Source organism: Lobosporangium transversale (assembly GCF_002105155.1).
Source record: "Lobosporangium transversale strain NRRL 3116 chromosome Unknown BCR41scaffold_5, whole genome shotgun sequence".
Classification (NCBI taxonomy): Eukaryota; Fungi; Mortierellomycota; class Mortierellomycetes; order Mortierellales; family Mortierellaceae; genus Lobosporangium; species Lobosporangium transversale.
Genome location: NW_019028983.1, coordinates 135,789 through 150,125, shown reverse-complemented (window position 1 = coordinate 150,125; position 14,337 = coordinate 135,789). Strand labels below are relative to the sequence as shown.

The window sequence follows — 14,337 nt, the reverse complement described above, 5'->3', positions numbered from 1 at the left end:
AGTATATATACACAATATGTAAATATGAATGAGCGGAATGGCCCCATTAGATATAATAAGTGATGCTGTTTCTAACGATGTCCGTACTCTAGCTCTGTTCATTATCCAAGAGTGAGGAAAGAAAGAAAGAAAGGATATCCAAGACGAACAAGAGCGTCACGAAAAGAGATCAATAAGCGGCGATGGAGATTAAGAGAAAGGCCGTGCTTTTCGAATGAATCAAATGAATTGAGAGCAGCTTGCTTCAGCACAGATTTTGCCCTTCTAACCCTGTCAAAAAATCAGGCTCTTATTCTTATTTCAAATTCAGCAACTCATCATCCATATTGTAATTAACAACATTCAGCAGACATATTAGAGGATAAATAGGGTTAATTCAAATGTATCGTGTGCGCGAAGACCCATAACATATAAATATTAGCATGCCTCGCCAACTCTTCTGCTTCACTTTTTCTCATGCTCTGATCTTTCCCTTACTACCGCGTTTTTTCTTCGTTTTCTACTAACGCCCTTCCCTGCAGTTTCCTGCACACTAGTCTCTTTCGCCTTCTCGCACTCAGACACCTTCCACCATCATGGCGCCTATCCCAAGAATCGCAGCAAAACCACTGTCTATCATCACAGGCGCACTCTTCACCGCCTTTTCTGCTCCTAGCAGCTCACCACCTACCAATGGCTTGAATGCCACGGTCTGGGGCACTAAATACATCGGATCTGCCTCTTTTCTCAATCTCACGCTCCTTAAAACCCCTACATCACCTTCTTCTTCCTTTTCGCCTTCACCTTCACCTTCATCGTCATCATTATCAGATTCACCCTCTACCCCAGTCTCTTCTACGTTTGTCTACTACAACACGAAAACGGATACCTACACAGGTTGCAACAATAAGACGTTTTCTGCCAGCGATAGTGTTGTTTTGATGAATCCCCTCCAATTCGGAAACCCAGCCTCCAAAAACTCAACCTGCGGTGAATGGGTCTTGGTCCGGAACCGCAAGAACACAATGCAGTCAACTTATGCACAGGTAGTCGGCCAATGCCCCACATGTGATTACGGATCGGTCGATGTCTCTCTTGGCGCTCTGAGTGATCTGGCACCAGACCTTCCTTTCGAAAGCATGGTATTTGATGACAGTTCCGATACAACCATCGACGACCTCATGGGCGCCGATACACCTCAACCTGCGAATTCGACACCAATCTCACCCAAGGACCTACTCAGTGTTGTGTGGGAGTTATCAGGCCCTCCCAAGCATACAGGCACTAACCAGATCGACTTGCCTTCTGGAACTCGACCTACCAGTACTACCTCCCCCACCCCTACGTCAACTACTGAGGCCCCAAAACCTACATCACCCTCTTCACCTGTGTTTTCCGGACGTGCAACCTGGTATTCCGACACATCAGGCTTTTGCGAACATCCTTACTCTCAATCTGACATGATCGTTGCAGTGAATGAGGCCCAAATGGGAAGGGTCAAGGACCTCTGTGGCAAGAAGATCCTCCTGACTAAAGAAGGGTCGGACGTACAGGTGGTTGTAGAAGTTGTTGACATGTGCCCTAGTAAATACTGTAAAAGCGGAGACCTGGATCTGTCCCAGGCCGCATTCAAGGAGTTTGCAGACCTAGATGTTGGTGAATTGACCCTCAAGTGGAGCTTCCTCGATTCCTAATGACCATAATTATTACTACTACTTAATACTATTGCCACTATTCCTACCAATAACTCCTGCATACTACCATCCACTTAATTTACTTTTATTTCTATACCCTCCTTTTCTTTTTTTCTTTATTTCTGAATAAGAAGTACCATCCGCATTTATATAGCTCTGTAGAATAGCATCCATTTCATTTCTCTAATTTATTCTCATCAAATCCATCCATCCTCATTCTGATTAACGATCCATAGATTCATAGTTAGCTACCTAGTCTTATACCGGCTTATGATATCCTGCATAAAAACTTTTTTTTTTTTTTTTTGCTGCATTTAAATTTGTAAAATGAATGAAAAGCGTAATTCTAATTTAATCATTGGTGGTACAGGAGTAATCTAATTAATATCACTCTTCATTTCCTCTTTTTTTTTTTTTTTTTTTTTTTGTTGTAGTGGAGGACAAGTAGTAGTAGTAATAGTGGGCAGTTGTAGTGCAGCAGCATTTGCAATACTGGTAATAAAATAGCGTTAGTTTATTACTTTAGATAGTCATAAATGCGATGTCATTTCATTGGGTAGTCATTTTCTTGTGGTATAGTTCTGGAGACAAGTTGTTGTGGATCACAGACGTCCAGCGTCGAGATCTTTTGTATGTCACTCTTCTCCTTCTTTCTGTCTTTCTTTTCATGCGATGCTAATTCTCGTTAAGGTGCTATCAGTCTCTAAAAAAAAAAAAAAAAAAAAAAAATATATATATATAAAAAAAAGAACGATAAGTGGGACATGGTGCGTTAGGATTTAGAAGTACTTGAAGAACTTGACCATCCCAAAAAGCATGATCCCCTCACCCTATCGAGCCCCCGGATGCGTAGAAAAACTAGAACTCGGGGCAATGGACCGTGGTGGTTTGATGATATCAAATTTTACATCGAAGCTATTTTTGATTGGAGTACTGAGATCAATCTCGACCCATGAGGTACCATGATTGTCTTCATCCCTAAGAGATTCTTCGACATTAATTTTGGAATGAGCTCGGCCCTGAGGTTCAACAGAATGGGGTGGTGATGATGCTAATGGTAGCATAGATAATGAAGGTGATTTCATGCTAGCAAAGGACTTTGGTGCTGTTATTGATACAGATGGAGATGGTGAAGGCAATATGTATGAATGTATGGCTGGATCTGAATCGATATCAGCTGTATCTGTAGGGCTTTGTACAAGTTTCGGTGATGGTGGGGAGGACGAAGATTGACGAGTGTAGTAGCTTGGGTTGAGTGGACGTGGTTCTACAACTATGCTGAAGTGTTTGGGCTTCCATGTGGCAGATGCAGTTGATTGAGCAGAAGAACGTACAGACGGAGCAGTGACAAACACAGCAGGCGTGTACTGCTGTTGAACCTCTTGTTGTTTTGTATTGCTTGAATCTCCAGAAGCATCTTTTTGCTCATCTTCATTAGCTGCCTCAGCTTGCTTCCGACTCGCAAGCGCTCTTTTCTGAGATCTTGCTCGTTTGATAGAGTTGGAGGCATGAAGGGAGTTAGATCTTTGAATCAGATCGCTGTTATTAGCTTTGATAGTGTTGAGTTTATAGACCTTTGGAACAACGTTTTGATTTACACCCAAGACAATAGCTTCATCCAGGGAGCTAGTAGAGATCCTAGATGCCAAAGAGGAACCTTTATCGGCGAATGGTGCTTGAGGAGCTATATAAGAATTGTAGGACGTTATTTCTCGGCTTTATATTATTTTTTTATTATCCTTTCCAAGAGCTGTACCAAAAGTCAAGAAGGCTTACCTCCACCTAGCATCTCTATCTCACATATCTTGGTGAGATCTACGTTGGGTACACTGGGGATATACGCTATTTGGATGACATCTTTCTGATCATTTTTACCATGTACAGACTGAGGATACATAAAATTAGGTTTTGGCAATTTCGTTGGTATGGTGGTTTGAGTACGTATTGTGGTTTTACTTCAAGGGGGATGAAAACGGGGGCGTTGAAGTAAAGAATGAATCACGCGAGGAATTGTGTTTCAATATCAATTTCAGTTATTAAGAGGATCCAGCTCAGTTGCAAGCGATTTCAGTCTGTCGGCCCTTGTTTAAGAAGGGGTGTAACCAAGAGGGTGAAAAAAATCTCATCAAAATAACAAGACCCCCAAATCAGGACGTCTCTTCAGTGTGATTAATGAACAATAGACTAAGAGCAAAGTGGGTAATTTAATTGTTTGGACAGGGACGAAGAATTATGATTCAATTGATGGTAATTAAACACTCACACCCTTTCCCACACAGACGCAAACTCACATATAAAAACACATGCACAAATGTGCACTGCACTTTTTTTTTTTTACTCCGTCGTCAACAATACAAAAACTCCATCACCAAGGGGGAACAGTATGAGAAAACAAAGAGTAGAAGGAGGAGAGTATATAAAGGTCACGCTCAGTTATAAAGCAGAAGCGAGCAGCAACACTTTATATCTAAGTATTGAATACATGAGCACTTCATTTAATAAAGAAAGCAGACAAGTTTGCCTTCCGTCTGGGATTTCGCAATTTCAGAATGGACTAGTGGACCAGAAGGGTGGCTGCACCCTGCAAACTCCCTCCTAATCTTTTCTTGAGAAAGAGGGAGAGAGATGGTTTTTTCCGTTGTCCAACCCCAATAATATTTTTAATCTTTGAAGGAAAGGGGAACGAAACGAAAGGGTTTGGAATGAATCTTACATTGTGGTTGAGTTTTTTGTCGCTATTGTTAAACGGGTCTCTTGCAGCCTCAGTTTCCCTTTCATTAATTCGATCTTCCTCATCCTTTAATCGAATTGGACCGGTTGCTGCTTTCCTGCCCTTCCGGCGATGCCAGATAAACAAGAAAAGGATCGCAGCAAAGATAACCAACCCAGCAATACATCCGAGCGCAACTGGAAGAACAGCCTTGCTAGTGGATGTACCAGAAGACGGAGACAAGTCTCTGTCTATATTTTCTCCAGTAACAGAATCAGCTTTGACACAACTGGCGACTGGACACTGACAAGAAGAGTCGATCACGTCTAGGCGACATGTATATCCAGACTGGCAGGGCGGGCATGTATGCGAACTAGGTTGACAGAAAAGGGTTGGGCATGAAGTGCTACGAGGGGTTTCAGAAGGTTTAGAGGTCGATCGAGGTTTAGTGGTTGACGTGATCGTAGGGGTATAGGGGATGACGGGAATAGATATGAAGATGGATGTTGGGTCGGGAGATCGCGCAGATGATGAGTATCCAGTGGCGGATGCTTGGGTGGGTTTGCTTTTGGGTTTTTTATAATGCAGCGCCTCTAGATCGTGATGTAGCATGTTATCGGTGCCGGAAAAGGATGAAGGGGGGGAGGTGGAAAAAGAAGACGATCGTATGTGGGAAGAATGAAAATTAAAAAAGAAAATGAGACGAAAACGCGTATGAAGAAAGAAAAAAAAAAAAAAAGAAAGAATTAAAAAATGTCAGAGATGAAAACAAATAATGAAAAAAGGAGCAGCAAGAAAGTGTTCCAGAGAAAAGTATGATTGATTTGCAATTCAAATAAATGTATACTTGTATATAAAATATACAATTTTGATCAATGGATCAAGGGACAATAAGAGTGGCATTCATATTGCAATCAAACAAGGTTTCTGGAGCCAGCAACTCTGATGCAGAAGATACATAAGATACATTTGTACATTTGTACATTTGTACATTTTTACATTTTAACTCCAAGGTAAACATGCATAGTGATTGGTAGACAAACATACAGGGAGAAAACGACTGAATGTCGACGTCCTAGTGGGCATCCCTGCACATGCCTCGCAAGGTTGCTTCCAGGCGGTTTATCACGTGGTAGCCTAAATCTCTTAAATGCAACCATTGCCATGTTAATAAGCTTAGCAGCTGTAGGCTTGAGCTATATTTCTCTCTTTGTCGTATTTTCACACTCTATCAATTCGCATCCCATTGCATTTCGATAGTAGGTAACCATAGCACGATGAATGAAAGAAGTTTCATACTTTCTTATTCATTCTCAAAGAACATCTTCTTTCTTTGAATTCATTGTATTCATTATTTACAACAATTTCAATACTTCATGCTTTTGCATATTTCATAAACGCATTCTCAACTGCACTGTTGATGAGGCATTGAATGGGCGACCGAGTTAATTGTGTTATGAGTCATCTTTTATTTGTATGATGGTCTACAGAGCTGCTCGAGAAGTTTTTTCCCTTATTTGGTTTCTATGCAGCCTGTGCTCTTTTTTTTTTTTTTTTTTTTTTTTTTTTGAAGTACACTTGACACACACAAAACTCAGACAAGAATGCTAAGAGTCAAAGGTGCTTTGTGGATGTGCTTCGCCTCGTAATTAAACAAACAAGTCACAAATGCGCACACTTAACCCATGTTGCATATTTTTCCATAATTGCCGCCAGATAACCACAATACATTTTTCTCATCTTCTATTCATTCACTTACTTTCTTAAATTTCTTCCATTTATCCCTATCATATCCTCATCAAGTTACGCTGCGTTGCGTATCCCGACGTACCTCTATGAAGCACAATATCCAGAGTATATTCCCACCAACAACCTCGAGCAACTCGGACTCTGAAGACCTTTATGGCGAGTCTGAGACAGAAGAAAGACCTCACTCCCCAAATTCGGAACCAATTTCTCACTTATCCGACAATGATGACCCCACACGTTCGCTCTCTGTATCTCCTATACTCCGAGTAAGCCACGGAGACGATGCCCATAGCGACAGCGATCTTGAAGACGAGGATAATAACCTTGCTTCATATTCCCTATTGAGCCAAGACTTTAACCAGAACTCGGTTTCACAGCGAGAGCGGGGAGGATACAGGGTTCAGGATGACTTCTTCTTGGTTGAGCAGTCTGATTTTGAGCCCTCAAGTAGGCCTCATAGCTCCTTATCGTGTCATTTGGAGCATGGCCGTCCTGAGGATCCTATGCACTTTATCTACCCATCCATGGCGCTTTCATCAGCCCAAGGGGCTTTAAACGAGCTTAGTGATGAAACCAAAGGGGGTATTTCCAATAACGACAAACTCTCTTTTCTTGACCGGGAGTCGCATATTCCAACACATGACCTTGTTAGCGGAATAGACTCAAGCTTGGAAACGATCTCAGGCACGTGCCAGGCTTCACTACCAGGAGCCTCTCAAGAGGCACAACCAATACTCATCACAAATACAGACCCCAAGACTTCATTGGCCCAAAGCCCAGTAAATACGGCAGTTGTGGAAGGCCAGCATGTTGTCTTCACTGAAGTACCTGCAGAGAACACCAGTATGGCATCCAGTTTACCTATGGATTTGCACGAGACTGAAGTTGTGGGATCACAAAATGAAAAAATATTGACAGCTGCCGATATCCCTGCAGACGTCTCAGATGAACTATCTGACCATATTTCGATCCGTCCAACATGGAACCTTCTTATCGCGTTAAGGGCTATTGGACTCGTATTATTCCTGATGCTTGCAGGTATTTTAGCTGCAAACTATCGTCGTCAGTCCATAAAGCCCGCGCATGTGAAGGTCGATATTATTGAATACCCTGAAGATTCACTCGCGGCCTATATTTCCCTCTCTGTATATACCGCAAGTTTGAAGCAAGTAAACCATCCTGGTCAATCGCCAGGGTTTCATATTCGCGTCTTGGAGGACAGCAGACCAATGAGCTTGGATGAGGCGCCTGCTCATCTTTCATGTACCTTTGATGAGCCTGCTGTTAAATGCCAATGGGCGGGCTCTTGCCAGGTTTATATTGGTGTTAAACAGGGCCAGTTACCTAAAGGTTGTTCAGACAGGACTTATTATCTTCACCTATGGTTTGCCAATGGTACTCGGGCTTGGGACTCATCGCCTGAGATTTTTACAGACAGCGAAGAAAGCAGAAGGAAATCATCGAACTGTCGTAAACGGCCTTTTTTTCGGAATTATTTCAAGGACAGTGATTATTATGATGATTTCATCGCCTTCTTTAACCAGTGGAGAGAATTACAAAATATTACTACTAAGGCGTCCGGGCCTTGGCGAGATTTGAGCTTGAACAACATTTTGCCAACGATCCCAAAACTACAAGATGCCGCACGAATAGCCGAGGAATGCCGTTTAAAATCTTACAACTATCTGGTTAACGCACTTCAATACTGCAAATCTGCACCGGGCCTAATGCTAGATCTAATCACTCGAGGATTTGAGTGGGTTTGGATAAATGCTGAAAGAACTACCAACCATATCTCCCTAACGGTCCAGAAAGTAGTGAACCAAGCTAAGCATCGGTTAGGCTTTTATTCTTATCAGAAAAGATCATCATGGCATTTAAAGAAGCAGATCTGGGTATTGCAGAAGACGGTCAAAGATAAGTTCGACAAACTTCCAGTAGGTTCCATCATACACAAGATGGATGAGACGCTCATGGATATGGAGGATAATCTAGAGTCACTGCTACATTCAAAACAAGTCAAGGCAGTTATGAAGAGACTGTATATGGACGAAATACAACATTGGATGGAGGAGCTTGCAGACGAGGTGGAAATTAGGGTCAAGCGGGCGAAGCGCAATTTACGGCGGAAAGTGAACAAGTTCAAGGCGACACCCACTGGCGACAAGCTTGTCCGCAAGGCGCGTGCCATTCAAGAAGACGTCAAATGGCTCTGGCGAGATTTTCTTCAGTGGCGAATGCAGCACCTGAGATAGATTTTTCGCTTATTTTGTTTTGTCATTTTCTCTGTCGTTGTTGATCTGTTTTTCTCTTTGTGTCAAATCTTATTATTGCTCAAATAAAAAAATCTAAAGGTAATTCTTTTTTTTTTTTTTTTTTTTTTTTTTTTCTCTCTTCATTCAACATTCGTAATAAATTCTGATTCCCATCATGTCAGCAGCAGTGTTTGCAAGGAGAGGAGTTCTGGTCGGCACGGGGATTACACGCCATAGAACAACAATAGCAGCTTGTTCATACAACGTGGTGTCACCTCCAGGGGCGATATCTCTACCAGTAGCACGACCCGCCTTCTCATTCCTCACACGTACTATCCATGCCTCACCACGGCCGCTTCGCAACAAACCCCCATCCTGGGGTGATTTGATCCCACAGCCTCAGAAACCGAATTCTTCAGGATCCAATCCTTTGGGAGGAATTCTTCTTGGACCGCAATATAAACGGTTTGGGCAGAATAATCGATCTGGAAGGCTACCAATTATTCTTGACAGACGATATCAAATTGCAGCAGGTGTCGTCACTGTAGGAGTTGGAGGATATTACGTAGCGCATTTAGAGACGTAAGGTTTTTGTGTTTTTTTTTTTCTGGATCTTCGTTCTATTGAAATTGAACGCTGATTTTTATGTGTTTTTTTTATTTTTTTATTTTTATTTTTTAGTGTCCCAATGACAGGGCGCCGTCGATTCTTGGATGTAACAACAAAGCAAGAAGAGATGATGGCTAAAGAAGCCTATAAGCAGGTCATGCATCAGGTACAAGTTATCCTTTGTGTAAACTAAGGATGATGCAGTCATGGAATAATTTCTAACTTATATTACTTTTTTTTTAAATACAAGTTTGGAGACAAGATATTGCCTCAGAGTCACCCATATACGTTGTATGTTAAACGCGTTGCAGGCAGGATAATCAAAGCGGCTGGAATGGAAAGTAAGATTGTTGTAAAAAAAGAAAAAATTGTATGCATGACATTATTCTATTCAGAACTCACATTGCGATTTTTTTATTGTTTTTATTTTTTTATTTTTTTTATTTTTTTAAAAAAAAGACCTTGATTGGGAGTTCCATGTAATCCACAGTGATGAAAAGAACGCGTTTGTACTACCGGGAGGGAAAGTCTTTGTATTCACAGGGTAACAGCAAACAATTGAGGGATGGGTTTTTTTTTTTTTTTTTTTTTTTTTTTTGAAACTGATCATTTTTCTTCTTCTTTATAGTATCCTTCCTATTGCTCAAAATGAGAACGGTTTGGCGACCGTGCTTGGACATGAGATCGCACATCAACTGGCGCGCCACTCGGCGGAAAAGTTGAGTTTCACAAAGATCGTACTGTTTTTCGGGATTATTATTTCGCTGGTATTTGATCCCTCGTATGCTATGCAGCGCATTATCATGGATCTAGGGATGATGGTAAGCAATAAGAACTATAGAATATCAGTTGAGTCAAATACTTGTTTTTAATTAAACCTTTTTTTTTTTTTTTTTTTTTTTTTTCTTTAGCTTCCATTTAGTAGAAAGTGTGAGACAGAGGCTGACAAGATTGGATTACAGCTCATGGCCCAGGCATGCTTCGATCCTCGAGAGAGTGTTCATATGTGGGCTCGCATGGCTTCCCAGGAGAAGGGTCCTAATCTGGCATTTTTGAATACCCACCCAGCCAGTAAGGATCGGATGCGTCAACTAGAGCAATGGATGCCAGAGGCAATAGACACAATCAACAAATCCGATTGTGAAACCACCAATGAGTACGCCAAAATGTTCAATAAGGCGAGACTTGCCACTTGGTAGAAATAGAAGGGGTGCCGGCGAATCTAAAGGAATGGTGTATTCAATTAAAATGGACGACTAGAATTTTATATAGCTGAGTGTGTAAAAAAAAAGAAAGAATATTTAATATTCCTGGCTATCTATCTATTAGAAAAAAAAAAAGAAAAAAAAAAGCTCAAAGGTACTGGGTAGCATTGGGGCTCCTTATGGAGATCGAGCTTCAACAGCGCCACCTGCTTCCCTCTCGCCCGCGAGTTGACCTTCAGGCTCTGAAAAAGGTTCATCTTCAACATCGTCCTCCTCTTCATTAACACCGTCATCACCGTCATCACCATCGTCACCATCCTCACCGACCTTCTCTTCTATTAATGGCACATCTGCCTCTAAATCTACCCCAGCATCCGTCCCCCGTATCTTTCTTTCCTTGAATTCATTGTCATCCATACTGAGTGCTTCCTTGAGTTGTTCCTGTTTTTGCTCGCCTACTATTTGTGCTTGTTGCTTTGTGGTTGACTCCAATGATTGAATAGACGTAACAGACGACAAGGGTGCATGAGAAAATAAATTTTCCAAAAAGTCATGAGGCTTATTCTGCACTAAAGTCTCCACAGTCTGTGCCTTATTTTGGTTATATACAGCTTCCGTCGTCCGATACTCTGAGTACGATTCCGGATATTGGTAGCAATCATAATCCCAAGTTTTGAGAAGCTTCGATGCTTCACACTGTGACCGTGTCCATTCGGATCCATAGGCCAAGGGGGCTCGAGCGCGAAAGACCATGATTGCAGATAAAGAGACAATGATCAATGCTGCAAGACGGTGCCGATTAGGAATGAAGCGACAGACTAGATCAAATGTAACACATAACATGAGAATAGCAAAGTAAAGCGCTGGTAGGTAATGGTGCAGAAAGAGTTGGCGACCCATGAGGAAGAATGGTATATAATGATAGCACCATCCCATGAAAAAAAATCCTCCAGAGAGCTCGTAGTATTCACGGAGACCTTTTTTAAAAAGAAAAGAAAAAAAAAGTCAAGTCAAATTGCATAGGGGAATGGAGTGATTTAGTACATTCAGCCTTCATATCTTGAATTAAAGAAAAAAAAAGCTTTTTTTTTTTTTTTTTTTTTTTTTTTACCTCGGAAATTGTCACGGTAGCCTCGCTTATCGCGCACAACCAACAAGATGCGGATAGCAGCATAAAGTACAATCGAGAATGAAGACAGATACCAAGTGAACCAATTACCAATAAGATAAATGTGCTTCCGTTCTTTCCCCCAAAAACTAATACCACGCCTCAACCATACCCATGATGACGGTCTAGAGTCATAAGGATGTGAATCTGTCAGGCCGGCGTTGGTTGTCCACATGACTTTGTTTAGCTCGAAAAACTTTCCAAAGAACCCAGGACGTTTATAATTAACCATGGGCACTCCAGCAGGATCTATGAGAGCATAAACAAATACAGTATACACAGTGACCATTATTGAGAATAAAACGTGGTTAGTATTAGAGGGATGTAGAAACCAATAATAGCGCTTACTGATTATCGATCAAAAAGAAGGAAGCAAAGAAACATTACATTCATTATATGCATTCGATTCGACCATCCAGGTAGCTTTAGGAAGCACAGCGCTTCGAAGACAGGTTACTTCTTGTTGTTCAAATGCCCATTTCGGCAACTTGACTCGGTGCGAAAATAAATCACAGGCCATATTGGCATGGACTAACTTGAACTTCGATCGCAACGTATGCATTGTCTGCTTAGCTTCCTTGTCCTTACCGTCATAGTCCACAATCTCCAAGCGCCATTCATCATTTGAGTCTCCAGCAAAGCCTTCATGGCCATACCCGCTAACCTCGAAATGGTTCTCAGTTTCCGTTACAGGTGGCTTTTGGTCATGTGAGTGCAGGCGTTTTTTGGTCGGAACATGCAACAGTCGAACATAATCTCCATGCTTTACATATTCTAAAGTATCCGGAACGGATCCATCTCGTTTTTGAATGATCCACTCATTGTTATTGTCCTTGTGTGGATATAGAGTAATTTGCTGTTGTTTGCTTCCTGTCTCGTAGTTTGATGGATGGGAGTGGAGATAGCCCCCCTGCGTGCCTTGATGACGAATAGTAATCGTGGCTCCATAAGCTACTGCCAAGGGCGAATCTTTCAGAGAGTAACCTAATGTCATCTGAAATGGCGCGCTCATGAAACCATCGCCGTCTCCCGAAGATGCAAGCAGTAAAAAGTGGATCTCAAACATAAACATGTACACAATTACAGGTACAAGGATTAAACAGACAGCGCGTGCAAGGAAGTGATCAAGCCAGGTTCGGATTGGGACCCTCAAATCCCCCCAAAGGAGCCAAAGTTGATTGATAGTCGATGTGCCAATAGTTGCGATAATAAATAATCCAACCCATTTTACACTGCCGGCAAGACCAAGTCCCAGTCCTGTAAGGAAAAGCCAAATGAACCAATCATCTGAAAACGGATATTTTCGCTGATTATGAAAGTTGGTCCAAGCCAAGACTGTAAATGCTGTAAAGAAGATCAATGGGGAATCCAGTAAGATAAGTCGACTTTGCGTGGTAATAGCGTTTTCTAACATAAGGAATAATGAGTCAAGTGAGAATAGTATCAGTTACATAGTCAGCTACCAGGACCAAAATTGATCAGTTGCAAAAGACCCTTTTTTATGAGCGTTTTTATCTGTTTTTAATTTGACTCCTGAATACTCAAGTTTATTCACTTACCAAAAAGGACAAGAACTGCTGCCAAGATCGATGCATGTAATGAGTGGCCAGAATTCTTGATCGTATAGAATGCCATAGGTACAACAGCCACGCCCATGAGCCCGCAAAGCATTCTCATTGCCACATATGGGACCTTGGGTTTAAGATAGTCTCTAAAGAGCCATGAGAATAAATAAATAAAATAAAAAAAGGTTTTGTGTCCGTTAATTACACAAATTTCCCTGCATGCTTATCGCATTTTCATCACAGAAATGCAAAAGAAAACATTAAGTCTACTTACAATCCGATTTCCTTGAAGTCGAAGCTAGGGTCCAGCCCAAAGAGCCATCCGGTAAAAGCAATAAGCATTTTAGCTAGTGGGGGATGAACATCCATAAAGAAGCGGCCTTTGATATACTTTGAAGCAAATCCACCGAAATGCACTTCATCAAACCTAAGGTGCATTTTACCGTAACCATTGTAGATTAATAAAAAAGTTAGAAAGCTTCAAAAATCTGTCTTTTTTTTTTTTGTTCGGCTTGCTATTCGTGTACACAAAAAAAGAAAATGAAATACTTACACAACGGAACTTGGATATCCGATACGCCATAGTCTCACAATCAATGACACTATACAAATCGCCATCACAATCAGAAACTCCCGACTTCTGTACCAAACTCTACTGCGACGACTCCTGAAAGTTGCAAAACGTTTGTTCATTCTACTGGCACCGCTTAAATCACCTAGATGGTAATTCTCGTCATCATCCGATCCGCTACTGCTGCTCAACCCACCAGTCCCTCCAGAACCAAGACGTGGCGCTGGACCTCTGAAGATAGGCTTGTTGCTTTGATCGAGGGAAGAGCTGTGACCATTCCTCATCCTCTGTGTACGTGAAGCATACAATGGAAGACTTCCTGCAGGTGGGACATTAGTTGTTCCTCCTGTGCTACTAAATTGTCCAGACCGTGTTCTTGGATACTGATATCTTGTAGGCCCTTGTTGCTGTGATGATGGTTGTTGCGGTGAGTGATAGGGCGAGGACAGTGATGGCGAAGAAGTTGTTTCATACGCATTGTAATCGAATGGCATTGACACCGAGGAATCATACTGCTGCCCTTGTTCCTGTCCATGATAAGAATGCGTATTCTGTTTCTCAGAGAGATACGGTGAAGAGTTAGATTGTGGGTCTGAAGTCATGGAGTTAAACGAACGAAGGTTATTGTTTAGGAGGTTATTGTTAGGGTGGATATGAACGTAGTCCACTTCTTCTTCTTCGTCTGCCTCGTGAATAGTAGTGATGTTGCTAAGAGGCTGAGCTGGAGGCGGATCAAAGTCCAAACCCGAGGGGTCCAGAAAGTTATGCGACGATGTCCGTGAGGACGAATGTTGTCCTGATGAGAACATTTGAATGCGGTTTTGCGCACTCC

General features: G+C 41.8%; 5 protein-coding genes across 5 annotated transcripts; 3 read left to right on the top strand and 2 right to left on the bottom strand.

Moving 5' to 3' along the window:
• Positions 1 to 689: 689 nt before the first annotated feature.
• On the top strand, positions 690 to 1,919 carry BCR41DRAFT_347025 (RlpA-like double-psi beta-barrel-protein domain-containing protein-containing protein). The gene has a single exon (XM_022023010.1). It carries the CDS (start codon positions 921 to 923, stop codon positions 1,671 to 1,673), a length of 753 nt encoding a protein of 250 aa, XP_021884641.1. The 5' UTR covers positions 690 to 920; the 3' UTR covers positions 1,674 to 1,919.
• Positions 1,920 to 2,503: 584 nt separating this feature from the next.
• On the bottom strand, positions 2,504 to 4,995 carry BCR41DRAFT_392929 (hypothetical protein; the record flags this gene model as incomplete). Its single annotated transcript, XM_022028519.1, has 3 exons — positions 2,504 to 3,357; positions 3,450 to 3,558; positions 4,387 to 4,995. The coding sequence occupies 3 exons, from the start codon at positions 4,993 to 4,995 to the stop codon at positions 2,504 to 2,506; spliced, it is 1,572 nt and encodes a 523-aa protein (XP_021884640.1).
• Positions 4,996 to 6,103: 1,108 nt separating this feature from the next.
• BCR41DRAFT_178061 (hypothetical protein) lies at positions 6,104 to 8,723 on the top strand. The gene is made up of 2 exons (XM_022019749.1): positions 6,104 to 8,486; positions 8,570 to 8,723. The coding sequence occupies exon 1, from the start codon at positions 6,219 to 6,221 to the stop codon at positions 8,385 to 8,387; it is 2,169 nt and encodes a 722-aa protein (XP_021884639.1). The 5' UTR covers positions 6,104 to 6,218; the 3' UTR covers positions 8,388 to 8,486; positions 8,570 to 8,723.
• On the top strand, positions 8,537 to 10,278 carry BCR41DRAFT_332259 (peptidase family M48-domain-containing protein). Its single transcript, XM_022021845.1, has 6 exons — positions 8,537 to 8,969; positions 9,069 to 9,162; positions 9,247 to 9,337; positions 9,456 to 9,540; positions 9,625 to 9,817; positions 9,908 to 10,278. The coding sequence occupies exons 1-6, from the start codon at positions 8,563 to 8,565 to the stop codon at positions 10,193 to 10,195; spliced, it is 1,158 nt and encodes a 385-aa protein (XP_021884638.1). The 5' UTR covers positions 8,537 to 8,562; the 3' UTR covers positions 10,196 to 10,278.
• Positions 10,279 to 10,378: 100 nt separating this feature from the next.
• BCR41DRAFT_300453 (Dolichyl-phosphate-mannose-protein mannosyltransferase-domain-containing protein) lies at positions 10,379 to 13,627 on the bottom strand (the record flags this gene model as incomplete). Its single annotated transcript, XM_022020571.1, has 6 exons — positions 10,379 to 11,178; positions 11,313 to 11,618; positions 11,757 to 12,776; positions 12,929 to 13,080; positions 13,209 to 13,361; positions 13,488 to 13,627. 6 exons carry the CDS (start codon positions 13,625 to 13,627, stop codon positions 10,379 to 10,381), a joined length of 2,571 nt encoding a protein of 856 aa, XP_021884637.1.
• Between the last annotated feature and the right edge of the window lie 710 nt (positions 13,628 to 14,337).

What these genes read in the sequence shown, in the direction of transcription:
- BCR41DRAFT_347025 (XM_022023010.1), top strand. Translation starts at nt 921, where the DNA reads ATGAATCCCCTCCAATTCGGAAACCCAGCCTCCAAAAACTCAACCTGC.
- BCR41DRAFT_178061 (XM_022019749.1), top strand. Translation starts at nt 6,219, where the DNA reads ATGAAGCACAATATCCAGAGTATATTCCCACCAACAACCTCGAGCAAC.
- BCR41DRAFT_332259 (XM_022021845.1), top strand. Translation starts at nt 8,563, where the DNA reads ATGTCAGCAGCAGTGTTTGCAAGGAGAGGAGTTCTGGTCGGCACGGGG. An exon ending in TACGTAGCGCATTTAGAGAC is followed by an intron (nt 8,970 to 9,068) that starts GTAAGGTTTTTG and finishes TTTATTTTTTAG; the next exon opens with TGTCCCAATGACAGGGCGCC. An exon ending in CAAAGCGGCTGGAATGGAAA is followed by an intron (nt 9,338 to 9,455) that starts GTAAGATTGTTG and finishes TTTAAAAAAAAG; the next exon opens with ACCTTGATTGGGAGTTCCAT.